General features: G+C 40.2%; 1 protein-coding gene across 1 annotated transcript in view; it reads right to left on the bottom strand.

Moving 5' to 3' along the window:
* Positions 1-595: 595 nt before the first annotated feature.
* EHHADH (enoyl-CoA hydratase and 3-hydroxyacyl CoA dehydrogenase) overlaps positions 596-26,204 on the bottom strand; it is a 47,085-nt gene continuing 21,476 nt past the window's right edge. The window contains exons 5-7 of the mRNA XM_021692457.2: positions 23,159-23,263; positions 10,837-11,178; positions 596-2,272 (exon numbers count right to left, since the gene is read on the bottom strand). Of these exons, the coding sequence (XP_021548132.1) occupies positions 1,011-2,272; positions 10,837-11,178; positions 23,159-23,263 (1,709 nt within the window). The 3' untranslated portion in view covers positions 596-1,010. The remainder of the gene's footprint in view (positions 2,273-10,836; positions 11,179-23,158; positions 23,264-26,204) is intronic.

Genomic DNA, 26,204 nt, shown 5'->3' with positions numbered 1-26,204 from the left:
TCACAGAGGCTCATCATGACAGAGAGACTGGCATCATGACTCTATCATAGAATCAGAGGAGGTTAGACATGTTTTCTAAGATAAGATCCCTTCCTACATGAAGTCAACAATTGCTACTTTCTGTTACTTCTCCATGCACAGAAAAGAATGATAGACATCCCCTGGTCCCCAGGAAGTTATCAACAAACATTACTGAGCCCCTTGCAAGCAGCAAGCACGACTGTGCATATGTAACCGCTCTGTGGACAGAAGTCATACGCCAAGTATGAGCTGCCAAGCTACTCTGAGTTCCCCATTCTAGTCTGAAGCACTTGACGCCCTCACTACTTCCCACCTGGGTTCTGCCTATAACATTAGCACTGTTATACCTTTGACACCCTGCCTTTCTTTCTGGTTACTCCTTCCGCCTCCCCGTGGGTGATGTTCCGTACTCACAGAGACCCTCCCTGCTGACTCGACCCTGCCAACTATCTCCACTCCACCTCTGAGACTATGGCCTAAGCTTCATCACAGCTTTCCCCACTGAATTAATGCCCCTCTGGACTCTGGGTTTGCCAAGTGCTGGGCAAAATGCTCAGGAGGTGCACAGTGAATGTTTGTTGAGTAGAGGACCCGTAAGATTTCCTATCAGGGCCGTGTGTGTGAGGTGGAAAGGGGTCAGAATGAATTTGTGGCTCAGTGGCATTTATCAGTGATTAATTGTTGACATCTCCAATGATCAAAGCACTTGGAAACCTCAACTTAATCCTGAGTCTCTCTCCTTAGCTATTACGGTATTAATACAAGTTTATTCACTGGGATCAAAATGATTTATCTGATAAAGACAGACTCAGAGGCATAGGAAGCACATTCCTAAAGATTTGACCCATTAGAATAATCAGACAGAAGACCCAAAGAGAAGGTTTAGCCGACCACTTATTTCTTTTGCTTTGTATTTCAGAGCAATCTTATTTTGGATCTTTGGATTTAATATCAATGAAATTCCATGAGGCATAACCTGGAAGGCTGAATCATAATCTACTGTTAGGGGGTCCTGCTAAGCTTTGCCATTCTTTCAGAGGAGGGTTGCCCAGGGAAGCCAATTTTTTCAGATAGTCACAAGGCTCTAGTTGTGGAATATCAGGATTCTGCCTGTAATATTTTTGCAACTTCTCTAGCACTGTGGGCAACCCAACTGTGGAGGCGTAGAACATGGGCCCACCCCTGTGCCTTGGCCATCCATACCCGTGTAAATAGACAACATCGATGTGCTCTGGAGTACCAGCCATCCCTTCTCCCAAGATACGGAATGCTTCATTGATGAGTGAATATAAGCAGCGCTCAAGGATCTCATCCTGGCTAATGATACGTGCCTCAATGTGATACGTTTCTCTGTACTGTGACAGAAATTCAGAAAGCCAGGGGTCAGGTTTGTGAATCCTACCCAATGGCTTATCATATTGGTACCAACCCTTACCTGTCTTCTGGCCAAATCGTCCTGATTCACAGAGCATATCAGGAATTGGGCAATATCTCCCATTGCCTCGCTTTCGGGCAGGAGTTCCTAAAGGCAACATAGGTCCAGTAAGACCTTGCCCTTGTCGAGATTTCCAACCCACATCCAATCCAGCAAGATCTGACACTCTAAAAGGTCCCATTTTGAAACCAAACTCTTCCAGCACCTGATCAATCTCCTCTGGCTTACTGCCTTCTTCTAACAAGAAATACGTCTGATTGTAATAAGGCTTCAACATTCGATTGCCAACAAATCCAAAACAGTTACCTACAACTACTCCAATTTTTTTAATCTTTTTTGCTAAGTTCATAACTGTGGCAATGGTAGTGGGGGAAGAGTACTGGCTGGGAATAATCTCTAACAACTTCATCACATGAGCTGGTGAGAAGAAGTGAGTGCCAATGACCAAGTGAGGGCGATGAGTGGAAGAAGCAATCTCATCAATGTCCAAGGCTGAAGTATTGGTGCACAGAAAAGCTTCTGGCTTGCACACAGCTGACAGTTCAGCAAAGACCTGCTTCTTCAGGTTAATTTCCTCAAATACTGCTTCAATGACTAAATCCACACCACCAAGCTCCTTCATAGATGCAGTTAACCTGGGTTTTGGTCCTAACCAAGGGTGGCTGTTATGCTGCATTTTGGATGCTTCCTTTTCCAGGAGGGAGGTTATTATCTTATCGGCCGTCTCTAGCTGCTTCTTGTCCGAGTCCATAGCAATCACGGGGATCTTGGCCTTCGCAAGAGAAATGACAATGCCCCGGCCCATTGTTCCCAAGCCTGCAGATAAGAGTGAAGAAGAAAAAGAATGATTCAATGATATTGGGAACTGAAACATTACTCAGTAAATGGGAGGCTTCTGTGGCAATAGGACATTTAAAGAGATCAATTCAAGGAATACAAATGGATTGAATATTAGTTAAGATTAGGCACTGTGTTAAGTGCTCCAGAGGATGTGACATTGAGTAATATTCACAGACACGGACACACACACACACACACACACACACTGTCAGAATTAATAAACAAGTTCAGCAGTGGTTGTATAATATAGGATCTATATACAAAAATCAATTGTATTTCTATATACAAGCAATGAACAATCAGAATATGAAGTTAAGAAAACAATTCTACTTATAATAGCATTAAAAAGAATAAAATACTTCAGAATAAATTTAAGAAAGAATTGTAAGACTTACACACTAAAAACCACAAAACATTGCTGAAATAAAGAAGACCTGATAAATAGAAAGACATCCCATGTTCGTAGATCAGAAGACTTAATACTGTTAGTATGGCAATACTACACAAACTGATCTGCATCTCCAATGCAATCCCTACCAAAAGTTCAACTGGCTTTTTGCAGAAATTAACAAATTAAATTAAGCTGATCCTAAAATTCATACATAAATCAAGGAATCAAGAATAACCAAAACGATATTAAAAAAGAAGAACAAAGTTGGAGGATTCACTCTTCCCAATTTAAAAACTCATGACAAAGCTACAGTATTCAAGACAGTGTGGTATAAGGGTAGACCTATAGATCAATAATCTCATAACTTATGGCCAATTGATTTTTTTTTTTTTAAAGATTTTATTTATTTATCTGAGAGAGAATGGGAGACAGAAAGCATGAGAGGGGGAGGGTCACAGGGAGAAGCAGACTCCCCGCCGAGCAGGGAGCCCGACGCGGGACTCGATCCAGGGACTCCGGGATCATGACCTGAGCCGAAGGCAGTTGCTTAACCAACTGAGCCACCCAGGCGCCCCTGGCCAATTGATTTTTGACAAGGGTGCCAAGACAATTCAATATGGAAAGAACAGTCTTTTCAACAAATGATGCTGGGGCAACTGGATATCCACAGGCAAAAGAATGATGCTGGACTCCTACTTCACACCATATACAAAAATTAATTCAAAATGGATCACAGACTGAAGGAAGATCTAAAACCATAAAACTCTTATGAGTAAATCTCCATGATCTTGGATAAGGCAATGGTTTCTTTTTTTTTTAATTTAACTCTTTTCTAAAATTTAAATTCAATTAATTAGCATATAATGTATTATTTGTTTCAGGGGTACAGGCCTGTGATTCATCAGTCTTATATAATACCCAGTGCTCATTACCACACATACCCTCCCCAATGTCCATCACCCAGTTACGCCATCCCTCCCACCCTCCACCCCTCCAGCAACCCTCAGTTTGTTTCCTATGATTAAGAGTCTCTTATGGTTTATCTCCCTCTCTCGTTTTGTCTTGTTTCATTTTTTTCCTCTCTTCCCTTATAATCTTCTGCCCTGTTTCTTAAATTCTACATGTCAGTGAGATCATATGATAATTGTCTTTCTCTGATTGACTTATTTCACTTAGCATAATACCCTCAAGGCAATGGTTTCTTATGACACCAAAAACATAAGCAACAAAAGAAAAAAATAGATAAATTAGACACCATCAAAATTAAAAAATTTTTGTGCTTCAAAGGACACCATAAAGAAAGTAAAAAGAACCCACGGAATCATATATCTAATAAGGGACTTGTATCAAAATATATAAAGAACTCTCACAACTCACAATAAAAATACAATTTAATTTAAACATTTCTCCAAAGAAAATATACAAATAGCTAATAAGCATATGTGAAGATGCATCATTAATCATGAAGGAAATGCAAATCAAAACCACCATGAGCTACAACTTCACACCCACTAGGAGAGATATCATTAAAAAGAGAGATGTGGAGGGCGCCTGGGTGGCTCAGTTGGTTAAGCGACTGCCTTCGGCTCAGGTCATGATCCTGGAGTCCCGGGATCGAGTCCCGCATCGGGCTCCCTGCTCGGCAGGGAGTCTGCTTCTCCCTCTGACCCTCCTCCCTCTCATGCTCTCTGTCTCTCATTCTCTCTGTCTCAAATAAATAAATAAAATCTTAAAAAAAAAAAAAGAGAGAGATGTGGAGGTGAGGAGGTAGTGAAATTAAAAACCTGACACATTGCTGAAGATTGTAAAATATTTGGAAGTTCTTCAAAATGCTAAACATGGAATTACCATATGACCCAGCAATTCCACTCCTAGGTAAGTAGGTAAGCAGGTAGGTTTGTGTATATATATCCCCAAGACAATTGCAGACATATGTCCACACAAAACTTTTACATAAATGTTCATAGCAGCAATATTCAAAATAGCCAAAAAGTAGAAAGAAGCTGAATGTCCATCAACTGATGAATGGATAAACAAAATGTATCCCTACAGTGGAATATCATTCAGCTATTAAAAGGAATGAAGTACTGATATGAATAAAGAATGAAGTCCTATAACATGGATGAACCTTAAAAACATTATGCTAAGTTAAAGAAGCTGGACACAAAAGGCCACATATTGTATGATTCTATTTATATGAAATGTCCAGAATAGGCAAATCCATGCAGGCAGAAAGTAGATTAGTGGTTGCCAGGGGCTGGGGGAAGGGTAATGAGGAATGACTGCTAATGGGTACAGGGCTTCTTTTTAGGGTGATGAAAATGTCCTAAAATTGATTGTGGTTGGGTGCCTGGGTGGCTCAGTTAGTTAAGCATATGACTTTGGCTCAGGTCATGATCTCAGGGTCCTAGGATCGAGCCCCGTGTCAGTCTCCGTGCTCAGCAGGGAGCCTGCTTCTCCCTCTCCCTCTGCCCCTCCCCCTGCTTATGCTCTCTTTCTCTCTTATATAAATAAATAAAATCTTTTAAAAAAATTTTTAAATAAAAAGAATAAAATTGATTGTGGCAATGGTTGCACAACTTTGAAATACCTAAAAACTATTGAAGTGTATTCTTTTTTGGGGGACATTGTTACAATGCACTTAAATTTCTTTTGAATTGTGGTAAAATACACATAACATAAAACTTACCATCATAACCATCTTTTAAGTGTGCAGTTATTGGCATTTGTATATTGACATTATTGTGCAACCAGTACCACCATCCATCTCTATAACTCCTTTCATCTTGCAAAGCTGAAATTCCATACCCATTAAAAAATAACCCATCCCTGTCCTCCCTCCCCAACCCACTGTAATCATCATTCTACCTTCTATCTCTATGATTTGACTTCTCTGGGTACCTCATATAAGTGGAATCATATAGCACTTGTTCTTTTGTGACTAGCTTATTTCACTTAGCAGAATATCCTTAAGGTTTATTCATGTGGTAGCAGAATTTCTTATCTTTTTAAGGCTGAATAATATCCCATTGTATGTATATTCCACATTTTGTTTATCTATTCATCTGTCAGTGGACACTTGAGTTGCTTCCACTTCTAGGCTATTATGAATGATCCTTCTATGAACATGAGTGTACAAATATCTGTTTGAGTCCCTGCTTTCAATTCTTTTGGGTGTATACCCGGAAGTGGAATTGCTGGATCATACAGTAATTCTATTTTTAATTTTGTGAGGAACTGCCATACTGTTTTCCATAGAAGTTACCCTATTTACACTGAACTGTGAATTTTATTGTATATGAGTTTCATCTCAATAAAGTTGTTATAAAGAATATGAGTAGTATCAACCTTCAGTGAGCTTTTAATCTAGAGGCGGGAAGAAGAAAAGTTCACAAATATCCATTCTATAAGGTAAAGAAAGTGATATGAGAAGTTCAAATTTCTTTGATGAGTCAAAGGAAAGAGATTATTTTTGGTTGGATGAATCAAGAAAAGCTTCAAGATAAAGTTATTTGTAGAAATATTTGAAGAAAGATCATATTGAAATAGGTGAAATTAGGGAAGTTGAACCAACCAGACTGGGGAAGGGAAAAGGAAAGTATTACTTTTTTTTTTTTTTAAAGATTTTTTATTTATTTATTTGAGAGAGAGAGAATGAGAGAGAGCACATGAGAGGGGGGAGGGCCAGAGGGAGAAGCAGACTCCCTGCCGAGCAGGGAGCCTGATGCGGGACTCGATCCAGGGACTCCAGGATCATGACCTGAGCCGAAGGCAGTCGCTTAACCAACTGAGCCACCCAGGCGCCCAGGAAAGTATTACTTTAAGCAAAGGCAAGAAGAACAGAAAATGTAGACAAATTATTTGATGACAAAGATGTCACTGTTCCTTCCTCATACCATTTCATTTTTCTTCTGGGTGCATAGAAGACTATTCTGGACCCTCCGTATCCTGATAGGGCCTGTGACTAATTCTGGTCAATGAAATGGGAAAGGAGGGTGGTGTGGGATCACGACTGGCCTCCAGAATCTCCCACAAGACCTTCATTACTACCAGGATGTAGAGGATGCAGAGAACAACTGTGAGGCCTTGGAGGAGACCCTTGAGCAAACTAGTGTCTGTGTGCCAAAGCCATCCTAATGCCTATTTTTGTACTGCCTGTGGGCTAAGAATGGCTTTGCATTTCAAATAGTTTAAAAAAACCCAAAAGAACAATATTTTGTGACACATGCAAATTATGTCAAATTCAAATTTCAGTCTCATAAATAAAGTTTTATTAGAATACAACCACATTAATTTGTTTCCATATTATCTGTGGCTGTTTTTGTGTGCAGAGTCGAGTAGCTGCAAAAGAGATCATATGGCCCAGAAAGCCTAAAATATTTATTATCTGGCCCTTTAAAAAAAAGTTTCCTGACCCTTGTTCAGGAGAATGGCAGAGTCATTTAGTTAGAAAAAACCGTGTCCTAGAATGAACCTTATGGAGCAAGCAGGAAATAAATTTTTATTGTGTTAAACCACTGAGATTGTTACCTGTTACAGCAGCAAGTTATGTTACCTAATCAACCCATTGTGGATGAAGCCACATATTTATTTTTAATATTTACATATTACTCTTCTATACTTTCATTGATTAGCTTTGGGGATTGTTTTGTTTTGTTTTTTGGGAATTGGTTTTGAATACAGAATGTTATCAGTCATCAGAAATCCTTATTTCTCTGGAATATATTTAATTTTCAAATTGTATTAACTTATTTAATTTAATAAACATATTAAATTATTTAAAAACATTTCATTTTCCAAAATTAATAAACATCTGCATTTCACCAGTAGCAAGAGGGCTGGATAGCACTCTCTGCTATAGAAACTTGTATCCGAAACTTTAGCCTGGGTAAGTAGGAGGTAGAGCATGGGGTTCAAAAACGCTGGCCTCCCAGCTTTTGGTCCCAAGCTTCACATAAAATTTCTAACAGTATAGAAATTATAATCTCACAGAGACAATGAGGACTAAGAAGATGCAATGTGAAAGTACTTTGTAAAGTGTCACGTAAGGTAGGTGAGATCTCAGAACCGACCACAGAGCAGTGAAGGAAAGGCACCTGCGAAGGTCGAGCGCAGCTCTTCAGCGCTCACCTCGCGGAGCAGATCTGCTGAATGACCTGTGGGGCTACAAATCAACTTAGAATCCAAATCATAAAGTAGACCAGACTAAGGCTTTTTGCAAGTGTCCTAGCCATAATTTTAGATTCTCTTTAGCCCTATAAACGGACACATTTCATATAATCACCGAAACAAAAACATACATGAAAACACAATATATATTTATTTCAAAAAGTTCTTAGCTCCAGGGTGCCTGGGTGGCTCAAGTCAGTTGAGCGGCTGACTCTTGGTATTGGCTCAGGTCAGGATCTCAGGGTTCTGGGATCGAGCCCCGCATAGGGCTCTGCACTCAGTGGGGAGTCTGCTTGAGATTCTCTCCCTCTCTCTTTGCCCCTCCCCCTGCCCACACATGCTCTCTCTCCCCTCTTCTCTCTCACCCAAACAAATAAATAAATCGTAAAAAAATAAACAGTTCTTAGCTCCCAATTTCTCTTCTCACAAACTTGTGGTCTCAAAGATCTCCAAAAAAACCCCAAGCTTTTCGCTGTTGGTAATTATGTTTCCAAAGGTGCATATTATATTTATATTGAATTTAGTTTCCTAAGTTTTCCTCATTAAACACATAGAGGGGTAAGGGGTCTTGCTTCCCTAACAACTCATTGCCTTTAACTGCCATGGAATTAATTCTGGTCAAGAACCTCTTCTACTGACAGAAGTAAGGAAAGAATAAAGGATGCTTTCACTATTGGTTCTGTAGTTTTGGTCAACTGCGTCTTCTCCCTTTCGGATGGCTCTGAGAGCCCAGGCAAGGGGGGCAGACATGAACTTGCAGTGGTGCTGACACGTTCTGAGAAGCCTGGAAATGGGCTCATGGAGGTGCACACCTGGGGTTTTGCCAGGGGGCAGAGTGAAAGGGCGATGAGTCACAGAGTTCGAGGACCCTGACAAGACAGTGGCTGAAGGGATGACCCTGGAAGTGATATTTGGAAAGAGAAGAAAGTAAAGATAAGGGGAGCCGATCAAGTAATGGATGTAGACGGAATAACCAAGGAAGAGATGTAGGAAGATACAAGGTTGTAGGGGAAAGGTCAGAGTTTGAATTTCAGACGTGGAGAAATATTCAAGGTAAAGGCAAGACCTACGGAAAAGGTGTAAGTAGGGGTCATGGAAGGGAAGTGAGGTGAACGTCACCGGATCTGAGGAGGCAAAGGCACCGGAAAGCAACAGCGCTGAATGTATTGTCCACACAGGCGATGAAGACAATCAGGGTGGCAGCAGGATTTGGGGGAAAGTGGATAACTGTGAGCCAGCCACAATTTTCGGCAAATGGGGGTGGGAGGGGTAATGACAGTAATGAGGAGGGAGAGAGCGATCAGACCAGATGGCAGAACCACAGAGGAGTGTCCTGAAAGAGACAATGGTCTGAGAAGGGAACTGGGAAGTGGCACTGGGGCCGTGGACTGTGAGAGAAGCAGCAGTATTCTCCTAAGAGGCCTGCAGGAGGAGCGGGTGCCCAGAGTAAGCCGGGTATCAGGCAGGAAGCAGATCAGGCTGTAGGAACGTTCCAGAGGGCACAGGGAGCCGCGGGAGGTTGCGTGACAATGATCACGTGTGCAGCAGTATGGAGATAGACGTGACAAAGGGGGAAATGACCAAACTCTCTCACTTTATTTGTATCCAAGTTATCTTCCATGGATTTTAAATGCTTCTTCAAATATTTTTATGAACAATACGGGGTACACTTAAAAAAACAAAACTACAAACTTTTAGACATTTCATGCCAGACATGAATCTGAAATCTTTTTTAAAAGGCTCACAACAAGGAAATAGGGAAACTCTCAAATAATGGTTGATGAACACAATACTGATAAATTTCATCTTTGCTGTTATATTGCATTAATTATTCTTGGCTTGAAGGAACATAGAGAAGAAACAGAGTAAGTGCACAGCAACTAGAAACAAATATTGGCGTTGCTGAAAAAAAGCACAAAAAAGAAACACTCAGAGTTCTGTCACACTCTCTGTCCACCTCCTTTAAAAATCACAAGTGAGTGGGGAGATGGGGTAACTGGGGGATGGGCATTAAGGAGGGCACATGATGGAATGAGCACTGGGTGTTATATGCAACTGATGAATCCCTGAACTCTACCTTTGAAACTAATAATACACTATATGTTAATTAGTTGAATTTAAATAAAATAAAATTATAAAAATCACAAGTGAACAGAGTCAATGCCAGAAAGAGCACAGTGTGACTGATAACAGAAGACTGAGAAGATGTAGAGTGGGGTCTTTCCCTCCAAACTGGGTTGGTGCTGGACAGCTGGGTGAGGGTTAAGAAAGTTGACACTTTCAGTAAACTATGGACCTCCTCCCTCAGAAGACCATATATAAGCTGACACATATAACATTTTGCTTACCATTTCAGGGGAGTTTAAAATCCACCAAAGACCATTCTTGGGTCAAGACTAAGAACAAGAGAAGCTTAGGAAAGTAGCCCAAAGAAGCCAATCAGAGGGCTAGCTTCTGAGGAAAGAAGAGGTTTTGTTTGGAAAAATTCCAGAGGGAAGAAGTAGGGAGTTCACTGTTTCAGGGTGCAGAGAGATTTGAGGATAGTGGTGTCAAATGAGAAGTGAATGAATCCAGGGACCAGAAAAGGCAAAGAGCCTTCATTCCAAACACTTAGCTACAAGAGTGACAGACCATACTTGGAAATGTGGTACAAATAATAATCATTGCTGGGAAATCCAGGAGTGAGAGATTCATGCAGGGAAGAGGAGGCAATGAGTAAGAAAAAAATACCCAGAGTCTAGAGTCAGACAGACCTAGCGCCAGACCCTCACACCGCTTGTGTTTAGCTCACTCTTGAGGAGGTTGGTGTCTCTAGGCCTCACATGTAAAATGAAGAGAACTCACGGGCTGGGGTGAAAACCAAGTTAGCCACACAAATAACATGCTTAGTATAGAGCCTGGTACCTGGTGGCCCTAAGCAAATGGCAGCACTTCCTATGTGCAGATTTGGAGAATGACTTTAACCCCACCACATTCTTACCGACAACGCCAACCGAGGAGATGGGCTGTGCTGTTGCTGTTTTCCAGGATGCTCCCGAGAGGGTTGACCACTTACTGGCATTCCTCTCCGCAAAGAAAACATATTGCAGGGCTCTAGCCTGCCCTGATTTCTGAAGGTACATGAACAACTCCTCCTCCTTCTTGATGCCCACTTCATAGGGATACTGGACGGCAGCCTGGACTGCACGGACACACGTCTCCTGAGAAAGGCACCCAGGATGCTGCTTCCGCATCTTCAGAAGGGCTTCACTGAAAATGCTGTCCATGTTGGACAAGCTCTGAATTGGCTTGTTGCAGAGTCTACGGGATTCTAAAGGCTGATCTGGAAGAAAGAAGAAAGAAAATCGGATCTCTGGAAATGTTACTTATACCAAGGGACTAGGAGTATGTAATAATAATAATAATAATAGACAACAACCTGCTCCAATTCAAAGCACAAAATTAAATACTATTCATCAAGATATTTTAACACTAGCATCAAAATATCTGGTGCACCTTAGTCTGGTAAGATAGAATTTAACAGATTCGACGCAATTTTCAAGTTACCTCACGTAGGCATAAAAGTTTCCTTTTCCTTCTGTTCCAAAGCCAAGACAGTGTTATAATAGATTAAATATTAAACTCTCAGTGAGTTTAAGGAAAATATTTCTGAGTTAAGTATATTTTAGATTCAGGGCGCCTGGGTGGCTCAGCTGGTTAAGCGACTGCCTTCGGCTCAGGTCATGATCCTGGAGTCCCTGGATCGAGTCCCGCATCGGGCTCCCTGCTCGGCAGGGAGCCTGCTTCTCCCTCTGACCCTCCCCCCTCTCATGTGCTCTCTCTCTCTCTCTCGTTCTCTCTGTCTCAAATAAAAGAAAAAAAATCAAGAATATTTTAGATTCAAAATAATCTCAACTCCATTCCTGATAGTAACAAACACTTAAAAAGACCTAGAACAGAAGGGAGTGTTATATTGGTACAAGGGGAGACATACGAATCAGTGGAAGATAGTTGAGAGTTCAGAAATAAGTCCTGGCAATTAGAGCCAACTGATTTTCAGCACAGGTGCCAAAACAATTCAATGAGAGGAGAGTTTTTTCAATAAACAGTGCTGAAATAACTAGATAGCTATATGCAAAAAAAAAAAAAAATTAGATCCTTGCCTAGAACCATATATAAAAATTAACTCAAAAAATTGGATTATAGGGCGCCTGGGTGGCTCAGTCCGTTAAGCGAGTGCCTTCGGCTCAGGTCATGATCCTGGAGTCCCGGGATGGAGTCCCGCGTCGGGCTCCCTGCTCGGCAGGGAGCCTGCTTCTCCCTCTGACCCTCCCCCCTCTCATGTGCTCTCTCTCTATCTCGTTCTCTCTCTCAAATAAATAAATAAATAATCTTTAAAAAAAAAAATTGGATCATAGGGCGCCTGGGTGGCTCAGTCGGTTAAGCGACTGCCTTCAGCTCAGGTCATGGTCCTGGAGTCCTGGGATCGAGCCCCACGTCGGGCTCCCTGCTCGGCGGGGAGCCCGCTTCTCCCTCTCCCACTCCCCCTGCTTGTGTTCCCTCTCTCGCTGTGTCTCTCTCTGTCAAATAAATAAATAAATAAAATCTTTAAAAAAAAATTGGATCATAAATCAAAATGGAAGAACTAAAACTATAAAAACTTCTAGAAGAAAACATAAGGAAAATCTTTAGGACCTTGGGTTAAGCAAAGTATTCTTAGCATGATTCATGAACGAAAAAAAAAATCAATAAACTGGATGTCATCAAAACTTAAGACTTCAAAGGATACCATTAAGAAAATGAAACGATAAACCATAGACTGGGAGAAAATATTTGTATGGTAGGCAGAGTAATGCTGCACGCCCCCAATGTCTGCTTCCTAATCCCTAGAACCTATGAGTATATAACCTTACATTGCAAAGGGACTCTACAGATATGATTAATGGTAAAGAACTTGAGATGTGGAGATTATCCTTTCTTGTCTAGATGTTCCCAACCTAAGCATAAGAGTCCTTAAAAGAGGAGACCCTTTCCCAGCTATGCTGAAAGAGACATTGATAATGAGGAAGGGTCAGAGAGACACAACATGGGGAAGATTTGACCTGTTGGTGATGATATGGCTTAGACGATGGAGGAAGGGGGCCAAGAATCACGGAATTCAGTGGCCTCTGGGCCATTCCCTTGACTTAGAACCAGCAAGAACATGAGGACCTTGGTCTTACAACACAAGATAGTGAATTGTGCCAACCACCTGAGTGAGCAGGAAACAGATTCTCCCCTAGAGCCTCCAAAAGGAGTATGGCTGCAGAAACCTGCATTTTAGATCAGTGAGACCCAAACAGCAGACTTCTGACCTATAGATCTGTAAGATAATAAATTTGTGTCATTTAAACTACTAAGCTTCCAGTAATTTGTTATCAAAGCAATAGAAAACCAATACAATTTGTAAATCAAATATCTAATGCAGTATTTGTATCCAGAGTATAGAAAGAATTCTTGTGACTCAGTAATAAGAAGGCAAACCACTCAGTTTTTTAAATGGGCAAAAACTTGAGTGGCTATTTCACCAAAGAGGATATATGAATGGCTTATACATATGTGAAAAGGTGTTCAACAGCATTAGTCATTAAGGAAATGCAAATAAAAACCACAGTGATAAAAAAAAACCATAGTGAATGTGGTGGGTTGTCTCTAAGTAATAGGGTGTCATTTCTGAGATTAAGGTACAAAAAGACTCTGGCTTCAGTCTTGTTCACCCTCTCTTGCTCTCTCACTCGTTCATTCTGATGGAAGTCAGTTGCCACGTGTGAGCGGCCCTTTGGTGAAGCCCACGTGGCAAAGAACTGAAGGAGACATTCAGCCAATAGCCAGTGAGGGGCTAAGGCCCTCAGTGCAACAGACCACATGGAACTGAATCCTACTAACAACTACTTGAGTCAACTTGGAAGCAGATCCTCCCCCAGTCAAGCCTTGAGGTGGGAAGCCACAGATAATACCTTGAAGGCAATCTTATGTGGAATCCTAAACCAGAGAACCTAGTTCACCACGCCTATATTCCTGATCCACAGAGACTGCCAGGTAATAAATGTTTGATTTTAAGCAGTTAAATTTTGGGGTAATTTGTTATGTAGCTAGAGGTAACTAAGACAGACCCACTAGAATGACTATTATTGAAAAGACATCAATACCAGGTGTTGGTGATAATGTGGAGTAACTGGAATCCTCAGCCGTTGTTTGTGAAAATCTAAAACAGGACAGTACATCTACTTTGGAAAACAGTTTGGCAGTTCCTTAAAAGGATAAGCTTATTGTTCAACCCAGCAATTTCACTCCAAGGAATCTACCTAAGAGAAATGAAGACATATGTCCCCATACACCTTATATACAAATATCCGTAACAGTATTATTCATACCAGCTCATCAACTGATGAAGGGATGAAGAAAATGTGGTAGAGCTATGCAGAATACTGTTCAGCAATAAAAATACTATCCGCAAATTACTGATACATGCTGCAATTCAAATGAGCCTCAAAAACATTATGCAAACTGAAAAGAAGCCAGATCAAAAGATTACATATGATATGATGCCGTTCATGGTAAATGTCCAGAAAAGGCAAATCTGTAGAGACAGAAAGATCAGTGGTTGCCTAAGGCCGGGGGTGGAAGTGGGAGAAGTTGCAACAAAATATGAGGGAAATTTTGGGGGTGGTGACAAGTCCTAAAATTGACTCATGGTGATGGCTGTGCAACTCTATACAGTGAATCTACCTCATTAAAGCTATTTTTAAAAATGCCTAAAAATGAATTTATCAAGAAACATACAAGACCTTTAAGAAGATAACTATACCATTTTATTGAAGAACATATAAAGACTTTAATAAAGAGAGAGACTCCATGTTCCTGGATATAAACATTTCATAACATAAAAATATAAATATTTTCCATATATATTATATATGAATTTCTAATCAAAACCCTTGTGGTTCTATATTTTTAAAAAAACTCAACAGGGGCGCCTCACTGGCCCAGTTGGTAGAGCGTGTGACTCTTGATCTCAGGGCCGTAAGCTTGAGCCCCACATCGGGCGTGGAACTTACTTAAAAAAATAATAATAATAAAAGTAAAAATAACTTAATGGAATTGAGTATAACTCAACAGAATGATGATTCTGAAGTTTGCATCAAAGGATAAATGTATATGAGAAGCATTATCAAATAAGATGTGATATTAAACTTTAAATCTGTTATGTCCTGGTATAATGTTATCAGTCATAATTTTAAGATGTATGTCACAGAAATAACCAAATTCTTTTGCCAGTTGCAATATAATAAACTCTCTTGTCAATTGCATTAAAATAAATGCATTATCAGATCTTCAAATAAAAAGAATAAATGTGTAACACATTATATTACCAAAACTGCTGTCTAAAACACTATGCCAGAAACTGTTTTTTTAAAAGTATTACCATCTCTTCAAGAATACACCATTACATCAAAAATGTACACTTCAGTTAATTAGACAGAAAACCTACCAGAGGTTATAAAGCAGTTTCAGTATAAAAAGACATATGAACATGAACCTGTCTGGTATTGCTGTGTTACAAAGTGTGCAAGGGAGACTGAGTAAGGTTTGGATTTAATCATGTACATATGTAAGTTTACCTTTGAGGCACTGCATAATCTCAAACTTTTTTTTTTTTAAAGATTTATTTATTTATTTGAGAGAGCGAGAATGAGAGAGAGAGAGAGTACATGAGAGGGGGGGAGGGTTAGAGAGAGAAGCAGGCTCCTCGCCGAGCAGGGAGCCCGATGCGGGACTCGATCCAGGGACTCCAGGATCATGACCTGAGCCAAAGGCAGTCGCTTAACCAACTGAGCCACCCAGGCGCCCTCAAACTTTTTTTAACCTAGGAGGCAACAATACTTCCTAATGCCTGATAACTAAGTAGACTCGAAAATAATGGATTTTTATTTATTTATTTTTAAAGATTTTATTTATTTGACAGAGAGAAAGAGGGAGAGAGAGAGCACAAGCAGGGGGAGCAGCAGGGAGAGGGAGAAGCAGACTCCCCGCCGAGCAGACAGCCAGATAAGGGGCTCGATCCCAGGACCCTGGGATCATGACCTGAGCCGAAGGCAGACGTTTAACCGACTGAGCCACCCAGGCGTCCCCAAAAATAATGGATTTTTAAATTAATGCTTTCCCATATGATGTTGAGAACAGGAAAGGAGGGGAAGACAGTGGTTAGACATGTGGTCCCTGTGTGCCCTCCTATTGTTGGAAAGACATGAACTCTACCCAACAGGTTTCCAATGACTTGCTCAATTATCCAATGTGTTAGCCCAATCCTCAATTTCCAGGAAGGCAAGTTCAGCAGAGAAGGACGGAGCCCCTTCCAGGGCCTACAGCTGATTTAATTTCCTGGTGGCCCCAAAGGGAGGCAAGAGGGGACAAGTATGTGGAAGACGAAGTGCATGAGGAAAGGGGACGGAGCCGCCAATGCTGTGGCATGAACAGGCAGGTGGGGCAGTCTGTGCCGGGAAGAGGGCATATTTTAGAGCTGAATCTCTGTCCTTGTGACACTACCAGAATTCCCATCTGATTAGGACTGATTCTCAACACCACAGTACACATCAAGAGTTATCCAAGGAATTTAAAAAGTTCAGATGCCCATGCCCCACTGGAGACCCAGCTAAGAATATTTAAGGGTGGGGCCTACACATGTGTATTTTTAAAACTTCAACACTTGATTTTGAGGTGTAGCTTCTGGAAAGTGCAAGAGCAGAGCATTAGGTCAGCCAGGATCTGGATCAAGGACAGCTGCAGCTCCTGGCAAACTCTGCCCTGGACCAGACACTGAAAAGGGAAGAAAGAAAGGAAAAAACAAAAAACAGAGAGAAAAGAAAAAAGGAAAGCCTGCTTAATTGTGTGCAGTAATTATTGCTGATCAGCATAATGCTATTATCCTGGGGATACTCAGAATCTATCTGACTGCAGATGGGCATTCTGGGAACTACCTGTGGCGCCTGTCCAGACCAGTCTAGGGCCAAGCTGAGCACATCCACTGGAGAATTGTGGATCCAGGCGCAAATACAGATGCTTTTTCCCTGCTCAATTTCCTATCTCTTTCCTGCTGCAGCTATAAAGGATGCTATTACCTTACAAATTCGTTCTATTAGAACAAAATATATTCAGAATTTCCCCTTTGGGTCTACAGGTATGCTGTTTTCAATGTGCGTTTCTTATACACTTGGTTGTTTTAACGTCTTGGTGGTTTTAAATTCACTCAGCTGTACCTACAGAATAAGAGAGGCAGGTATGGGCAGGTCAGCACCAGCAAATGAGGTCAGCACCCAGGAAAATGAGGAGAAGAGGAACTAATTAGTGATTCAAATATGCTTATAATTGAATTCTTTCCCTGACCCATTCACATTTTTTTCTTAATTCTTTGAGGTATTGTAAGGCAGAAGAATACTCAAGTTTTGATTTAAAAAAAAAAAATAAGTGAATCACCCTCCTAAAGGAAGAAAAGGAAGTGATTATTTTCCCTCTTTTCTTTCTGGTAAACTGACAGGAAGAGATTTTCTCTGCCTAGTTTAAAGAGAGGCATAACATGCAATTTACAGAAATGGTTACCTAAGGCATAAAGGATGGTTTCTTCTCCAGTTCTGATAAAGAGTAAGTAAGCTGTGTTTGTCACAGAAGCTCTGCAAAGGACAGACAGGACAACTGTACTTTTTCAGTCTTGCAGGAGGTCACCCACAGAACTCTCGTATTACAAAAAAAGGCAGCTCAATTTAGACATGCGCTTAGGCCTTCTCTGTGAGGCAGGGTCACTCTGTTCTTGTGAAATATAAAGGTTCACAGAGAGCAAAAATAAATTACAAAAAGCAAAAGATAAAATGGAGAGAAAGACGATGATACCATTAAGATTTGTTTAAAGTCACAAAATCAAAATGAACACAAAGACCAAAGTCTGTAGGCAGAATTAGAATCACTAAAAATGGCTAACACGGTGTCATAACCATAACAGAACCAGGGTTCGTTACAGGGACAAAAACATCATTAGGTTCCTGAGTTGAAGCCCCCCAGCTGGATGTCTCCTGTGCCCATCTTTGAATAACAGCACATACTTTCAGCTTCATGCTAGAAACATGCACGTGGGAATGGGGAGTTCTTACTCAGTTTGGAAATAAGCAGGTTGCTGGCCAAATGCAAATGCAAATAAATAGCATTTTATGGGACCCTCTCCTCCCCAGTTGAGCCAAAGCAATCTGGTTTGACCAAGTAATTCTGAATTGCTCTGCTTAATCCATTGCACTGCAGTAGTCTGAGAAGCTTCATATAACAAGAGCACTAAGATGCATGACGCTAATTGACTTTCACAGTCAACTCTCCTCTCCAGGATGCATGTTAAATTATAAGAGAAATTTGCAGCTACTTCCCAAATCATACATACATACATATATATATATATATATATATATATATATATATATATATATATATTATGTGGAGTCATACATACATACATATATATATATATATATTATGTGGAGCTTGAACTCACAACCCTGAAATCAAGACTTGAGCTAAGATCAAGAGTCAGATGCTCAACCAAATGAACCACCCAGGTACCCCCAAGTCATATTTTTAGATACATGCTATCCTCCTATAATCCCCTTCTATCCATAACTGGTTCTAAACTGCTGATTGCAACATTGACCATTGGAAATTCCCTTCCTTCTCCCCTAAGGAACTAAGTAAGTTCCTTAATCTTTTCCCTGTTATTACATTTTATATATATATACATATATATATATATCCTTGTTATTATTATTATTGTTATTTTTTTTAAAGATTTTATTTATTTATTTGAGAGAGAGAATGAGAGAGAGCACATGAGAGGGGGGAGGGTCAGAGGGAGAAGCAGACTCCCTGCAGAGCAGGGAGCCCGATGCGGGACTCGATCCAGGGACTCCAGGATCATGACCTGAGCCGAAGGCAGTCGCTTAACCAACTGAGCCACCCAGGCGCCCCTATTGTTACTGTTTTTAAGTCAACATTTCAGCTGAAGAAGTTGATCAGAGGTTGGGGGTGAGGATGGGAGGGTGAGACGTAGGAATGGGGTGGGAATAGGCTTAATTAATGGCATATTTTTACAAATGGGAAAGGAGAACTCAATAATTTTACATGTATTTTAAAAATCAAAGTATAGGGGTACCTGAGTGGCTAAGTTGGTTACGCAGCTGACTTTTGATTTCAGTTCAGGCCACGTTGGATTCCATGCTCAGCAGGGAGTCTGCTTGAGGATTCTCTCTCCCTCTCCCTTGCCCCTTCACCCACTCACACACACACTCTCTCTCTAAAATAAATAAATAAATTCTTTCAAAAAAATTGAGGTATAATTCACCTACCATAAAAGTCACCATTTTAAAGTTTACAATTCAGTGGTTTTTAGTATACTCACAAATACCCATTATAAAATATAAATATATATTTATAAAAGATTTTTGTGGAGCCTCTCCTTCAAGTCAATCCATCATTTTGTTCTGCCAAATAACCACATACTAATAGCTATATTTAAAAACAAAGACCAAAAAGAAGAAGAAGGAGGAGAAGGGGAGGAAAGTCTAGAACAAACAGAAAGGAAAAGAACAAGACCTTCAATGAAAGTGAAAGGCAAAATGAACAAGTCTCTCTACGCTATGCATTTTGTAAGATAATAAATGGCAAATGTACATATGATTCTATGAGATAGTCCTTTGTCAAACTGCACTATTTCTCTACCTTGTATCTCTGGCATTTACCGATTGATTACAAAGCAGCACCAAGGAATCGTAGGATTCCAAATAGTGGAACTCATTTTATAAGCAACAACAGGGGCACCTGGGTGGCTCAGTCAGTTAAGCATCCGACTCTTGATTTTGGCTCAGGTCACGGTGTCAGGGTCGTGAGATTGAGTGCCTCCTCAGGCTCTGTGCTGGGAGTGGAGCTTGTTTGAGATTCTCCCTCTGCCTCTGCCCTCCGCCTCCGCCCCCACCCCCCCCGCCACCTCCCCCCTGCCCCCCGCTCATGTATTCTCGCTCTCTCTCTCTCTCTCTCTAAAAAACAAACAAACAAATAAATAAAACCAAACAGGAAATTCCCAGAGTTTCCCAGGGTTATTCTAAGACTTAACCCCCAAAAGAGACACAGTGTGAGCGTGCATACACGGTGATGGGCAGAGAGAGAGGGAGAGAGAGAGAAGCAGACTCCCCGCTGAGCGCCGAGCCCTACTCCGGACTCTTGATCACACAACCCTGAGATCATGACCTGAGCTGAAATCAAGAGTCGGATGCTTAACTGACCGAGCCACCCAGGCACCCCAAGATAAACATTTTTTTTTAAAAAAAATCAAGAGTCTTCTTTAACTACCACCCAATAGAAGCACTGACAAAAATTTTTTAGTTTATTTCCTTATGCAAATATGCATATGAAGACATATACATGCAACTGTGCATTTTCCTATCTGGTTGTTTTCTACAGTATTACATGTAAGCATTTTCCCAAGTTCTTCACTTTCTTTAAAAAATGGAAGTTAAAAAAAAAAAATAGAAGTTTTAATGGCTGAATGGGGTTGCTTCATTGTGATCTACCACCTTTTATGTAACTAATACCCTAAAATTAGAGTTTTGAGTTGTCTCCAATATTTTACAATGATATCCATACTATGGAATACTATTAGGTAATAGAAAAGAATGAAATATTATTACATGAAACAACATGGATGAATTTCAAAGATACTATCCTAAGTGAAAGGAGTCAGACACAAAAGGTTACATGCTGTATTGTGATTCCAACTATATGAAATTCTGAAAAAGCAAAACTATATTAACAGAAAGTAGGTCAGTGATTATCTGTGGCCAAGGGGAAGGGAAGAGAATCTACAGGAAAGGGGCATGAAAATACTTTTTTTTTTAGGGTAATAGAAATGTAGTGATTGTGACAGTAGTTAGACAACTATAAACAATTACAAAAATTCTTCAAACTCTACACTTGAAATGGATGGATTTTATTGTGTGTAAATTATACCCCAATAAAGCTGGAAGAAATGAAAACAGAAGCAAAGATTACTTATGAAATTTCTTGAAAAAAACTTATTTTCATTTTTGCATATTTCCTTTAAATTTTTGGCCATATTCATACTCTATATAGCTATAATTATAGAATTTATGTAAATTTATATTTTAGACATTTTTATACACAATTTTACATATTTCTGAATAGTCTTCATAATTACAATTTAAAATAGTTATATATAATTGTCAAAAGCTAAAAACCATTTCCCTACTGTTAACAGGTGAATTACCAAATTTTAAAGCAGATGATTCCTAAAAAAAACGGAAAGAAAAAAAAAAAAAAGCAAGTAATTCCTCCTCAATATTTGGATGCCACCAAGTGGACAAACTGTACAATGTTGCAGAGACTGAGTAGGCCATTTTATAAATAAAAAAATTAACTTAATGCTTAGTTTTCTAATTTAAAAATTATTTTTAAAGTCAAGTACATTTTTAAAATTAAAACAGACCATTTTACAATTTACTAGACTATGATCCTCATCTATCTCTTTTAGTTCCTTAACTCTCAAATCTCAATCTAGGGAAATCAGTTAAGGAAAAGAACTTCCTGTGGAGACCTAGTTCTTTACAAACTAAAGCCATGGGTGTCAATGTTAGACATGGGTCTATCACCAGCCCTAAACCAAAAACCCTTGTACGCATCTCCAAACGCAAAGAGCCTTTGCTATCAGCCAATCGAGTGACTTCTATAACGACAATAAGCCCTCCCCGGAGGCACAGTGAAACCAGAGACAAAAAGTTGGTGATGATTGTATGGAAGGCAGAGAACGATACCAGGAGGCTCATTCCCTTTTGGGCAAAGACTTGCTAATTCTCTATATGAGTCACCAGGATCTTCTCTCTACAGTCCCTGGCTTCTCCAGTTCAAGCTTTTACGGTCACATTGAAACCGCAACTGGCTAGAGCCACAAAAAGAAAGATTATTTCAGGGAAGTGTTTGGTCCCTGCCAGGGTCGACAAAAGGACGACTTTTTCAAAAGAATGCCTTTGAATGACACTGAGCCTTTGCCTACCACCAAGCCGAAAGAAGAGCCTGAAGCTCTACCTGTGACCCAACACTGCTCCCCATTATTTTTTCTGGCACTCTTTAACCCTCTCCATCTTGCTGCCAATCTCCATAAATTAAAAAGGAAAAGTTGAAAAGAGGAAAAAGGGAAAACGCTAGGAGTGCCACTCCCAAGGACTCTTAAAGGAATGAATGCCATGAAATCCATAAAGTGAGAAACCAGCGAGAGAAAGAAAATACAGCTCACAAGACATAACTATGGTTTCATTGTGGCAAATTAGAGAGGCTTGTTTCTTTCTTTCTTTTCCCCCCAAGATTTATTTATTTATTTGAGAGAAAGTAGGGTGAGGGGCAGAGGGAGAGAATTTTCAAGCAGACTCCCCGCTGGGAGTGCAGCCTGATCTCATGACCCTGAGATCATGAGCTGAGCCAAAACCAAGAGTTGGATGTTCAACCCGTGCCTGAGCCCCCCAGGCACACTGAGAGTCTTGTTTCTGTTTGCTGAATTGTTTGTTTGCTTGTTTTCATTTTAATTATATTTCTTACAGAAAATACATTATTTCAATCCAAATTCAAAAGTACAAAAGGGTAAACAATGAAAAGTTTTCTTCCAAGAGCTTCCCTGGCTGACCAACCCCATTCCCAGAGGCAACCATTAACCATTTCTTGTGAATCTTTACAGAAATATCTTATATGTAGATGAACAGTTACATACATACATTCTCCCCATATAGACATTCAGGTCCATCCCCCCTTTCTTTTTGCATAAATGGTGAACCACTATACACAATGATGTATAGGTTTTTTATTTTAAAGATATTTATTTATTTGAGAGAGAGAATGAGAGAGAGAGAGAGAGAGCACGAGCGGGGTGAAGGGCAGAGGGAGAAGCAGACTCCCCACTGAGTAGGGAGCCAGATGCGGGACTCGATCCTGAGACTCTAGGATCATGACCTGAGCCGAAGGCAGACTCTTAACTGAGCCACCCAGGGCCCCGGATGTATAGTGTTTTTCACTTAGTAATACAATATGTCGTGGCATTTATAATGTATTAATATGTACAGTTTCTTATTCATTTTAAAGCTCCATCATATTTTATCACATGGATGTACCATAAGGCATTTAAGGAATTCTTTATTAAAATGAAAGTTTAGCTTGCTTCCAACCTTGTGCTATTTTTATTATTATCTTCTTACCAGAAATTCTCTGGGCTAATTTGATTGCTTCTTCAACCGGGTCTGAGTTCACAATTTCATCTAGAATACCCAGCTTGAGGGCTTCATCTGCCAAAACATGTCTTCCTAAAACAAAACAAAACAAAAATCAAAGAACAATGTGAGGTTAAAGCAAAAGCATTACTCTCTCTAGTGGGGAAGGTTATCTGTCTTGGATACAAACATCTATTATTAAATGAAATAAATAAGCAACACACTGACTATTATAGTAGAAAGGTCACTGTATAGGTAACCAGAAAACTTAGTTCAAGCTTCAGCTCTACCTTCTACTACTATTTGTGTGATGATGAAGAATTGTATGGGGACCACCCCTTCTCCTAGGCAAATGGGAATAATTATGCTTACCTTGGTAATTCTGAGTATCAAGTGAGAATAACACATTTTCTTTATAGTCTATAAATCTCTATGGAAGCGCTTTGTAAAGTAGACATTTCTAGAGAAGAGATGATCAAGTTTTGAGACCAATAACAGAGATAGTAACAGCAGAGAGTAGCAGGATCTATCTTACACCAATATACACCGACACACATACCATCACTGATTACAAAAAAAAAAAAAAAAAGACAGTCCTGAAACATGAATATAGTTGGGTAAGCAGGGGGAAATTATTGATTAGGTTGACATTATTGAAGTTATAATCAAAATTACACGGGATAAATGGGGTGGACTTGTGTCATTTTTTGCCTACCCAGCATCTCTCTTCGTTTGTGGAGTTGCTATTGTGTGAGTTTTGGAGCCCTGCCTTTTACCACAGAAGCTAAAAGGGAAGCAGAAGTGATCAGTTGTTGCTTCAGAGCCATGCAGGTAGGGTGTGGCCCATGACCCCAAGTTTGGAGAAAGGAGTGCTCTACAGAGGGTTGTCAGCCTGGAGTGAGGACAAAAAGGAGCAGCTGGCGACATCTAGTGTCTGATGGCGGTGGTACCAGGAGCTGCTAATGGCCAGGGGTGGCCCTGGCCACCTCCACTATAGAACGGCAGTGTAGGGTGTTAAGAAGTTTGATGAGCATCACTCCTGAGTTCTTCATTGGGTGTAAATACGTAATTTAATCTGAATATTCTGAAGAAGCGAGTTAAGGGATACGAGCATCCCTTAACACAGGGTCAGAAGAAAGGAGACAGTAACACCTTACTTGCTTTCTTGCCAGTACCATCTTGCCTTGTGGAAAAGTGATCATCAAATCAGTCTTGAGGGTAACAGTGTCACAGTCCTTGCTGTTCATACAGTGTTAGTGGAGGTCATCTTTGAGACAAACCCTCCATTCCTGGTTCTTAGTCGTGCTTCAGAGAGTTACAGATGGGTTTTCTTGATCAGAGAGACAGTTCAATGATTTCCGGCAGGGGCCACTCTGCAACATTATTTGGGTGTTCTAGAAGTGCCTTTGAAAACAGGCTCCCAGATTTCCCCCTGGGGCGAGGAGGGCAGTGAGGAGTGGATGAGTGGCTGCAGGGGTCAAGTCTCCTGTGTATAAGATCACTTGGGGGCGCCTGGGTGGCTCAGATGGTTGGGCGTCTGCCTTTGGTTCAGGTCACGAACTCCAGGTCCTGGGACCGAGCCCCACGTCGGGCTCCCAGCTCAGTGGGGATTCTGCTTCCCCCCTCCCCCTGCTTGTGCTCTCTCTCTCTCTCAAATGAATAAATAAAAAATCTTTTAAAATAATAAAGTGTTAACTCCATAGTTGGTGTTACGATTCTAGATATCAGCTTAGGCTATGTTTAGTAAGCCTGTTTTAATGTTTCCCTGACTCATTCTTAAGTTTGCAAGGGAGTCTAAAGTGGAGACCCTAAAAAAAAAAAAATCACTTGGGTAAGGGGTGAGTGAATCAGCCTGCCCAGGTTAAGGGCACCAACGGCAGATAAAATGGAAAATGGAAATCTGAGTACAAAAAGGATCTTTGGGGCAACTGAGTAGATAATGTGAGCTACCCAGAGGATGCACTGCAAATTCCTTCAGCTATAATGATTGCTTCTAGCCTGGATTTCACACAAGTGGAGGTGTATCACGACTGTTCTTACAAAGTCAGTGAGATTCTGGGTACTTTGATTCTGTTTCAAGGGCCTAAAGACACAGCTCTGTATATACAACCCAAATCTTCAGGCTCAGATTTAAACTTGCTTTTTCTCTTGCTGCCCTCAGTGTAGACAACAACCTCTGTCCAATGGACTTTAATAAGAGCCCTGCCTAGAGCTACTATAAGGAGACCCAGGGTAACTGAAGCTGAGATTTCTCTTCTTCAAAGTGGGTAATCTCGATTTTTTCCAATGTTCTTCATGGCTTCTTTTCCAACCTTTAGAAAATCTTTTTTGACATAGAATCCTTTACAGATGTCATTTTAAAGTCCCCCTAAAATTGTACAGACAACTTAAAAAGATATGTGTATGATTCTAATGTTAATTTTCTTCTAATTCACCGTGACCTTTTCTATGCAAATCAAAATCCATCATATCCTTACTGTTTGTACTTCTTTTCTTCATCAGGTTAAAAATAGTGATATTTCTATAAGCAGCAGTGCTTTGGAAAAGGCAATCCCTGTTCATTTCTTTTTCGTCAAAGAAGCCAGATTTCTTCTTGATTTCCCCCAAGATATGCTTGCCTTTGAGACTTAATGATGAAAACAGAGACACAAAATTCCTCAATATTTCCCCACATGCTTCAATTTTAGTAAACCTTAGACTTTACACTCATTTCACACTATTATAATTTCCCCTATATTTTATTCTGCTTTGCTTCCTTCCTATTTGATCTTTTGCAAAATGAACTATCTTATGCACTTTGAATTCTGTAGTATATTGGATTGTAAGCACCCTCTTAGGAATTTTACATTAGATACTTAACATACTGTACATTCTTAAAAGTGTACTTATCATACCATTGTAACTTAAGACAATTTCTAATTTAATTTATTGAAAGCAAGAAATTTAACACTTTTAGTTTTTCTAGCTACCCTTTCATACTCTGTACAGATTTCTAACAACTCCCCAGCATTTAAAAGGAAAAAAGAAGCATTTT

This window comes from Neomonachus schauinslandi, chromosome 1, assembly GCF_002201575.2.
Source record: "Neomonachus schauinslandi chromosome 1, ASM220157v2, whole genome shotgun sequence".
Classification (NCBI taxonomy): Eukaryota; Metazoa; Chordata; class Mammalia; order Carnivora; family Phocidae; genus Neomonachus; species Neomonachus schauinslandi.
Note: the sequence above shows the minus strand (reverse complement) of the source record. Positions and strands in the feature narration are given on the sequence as shown.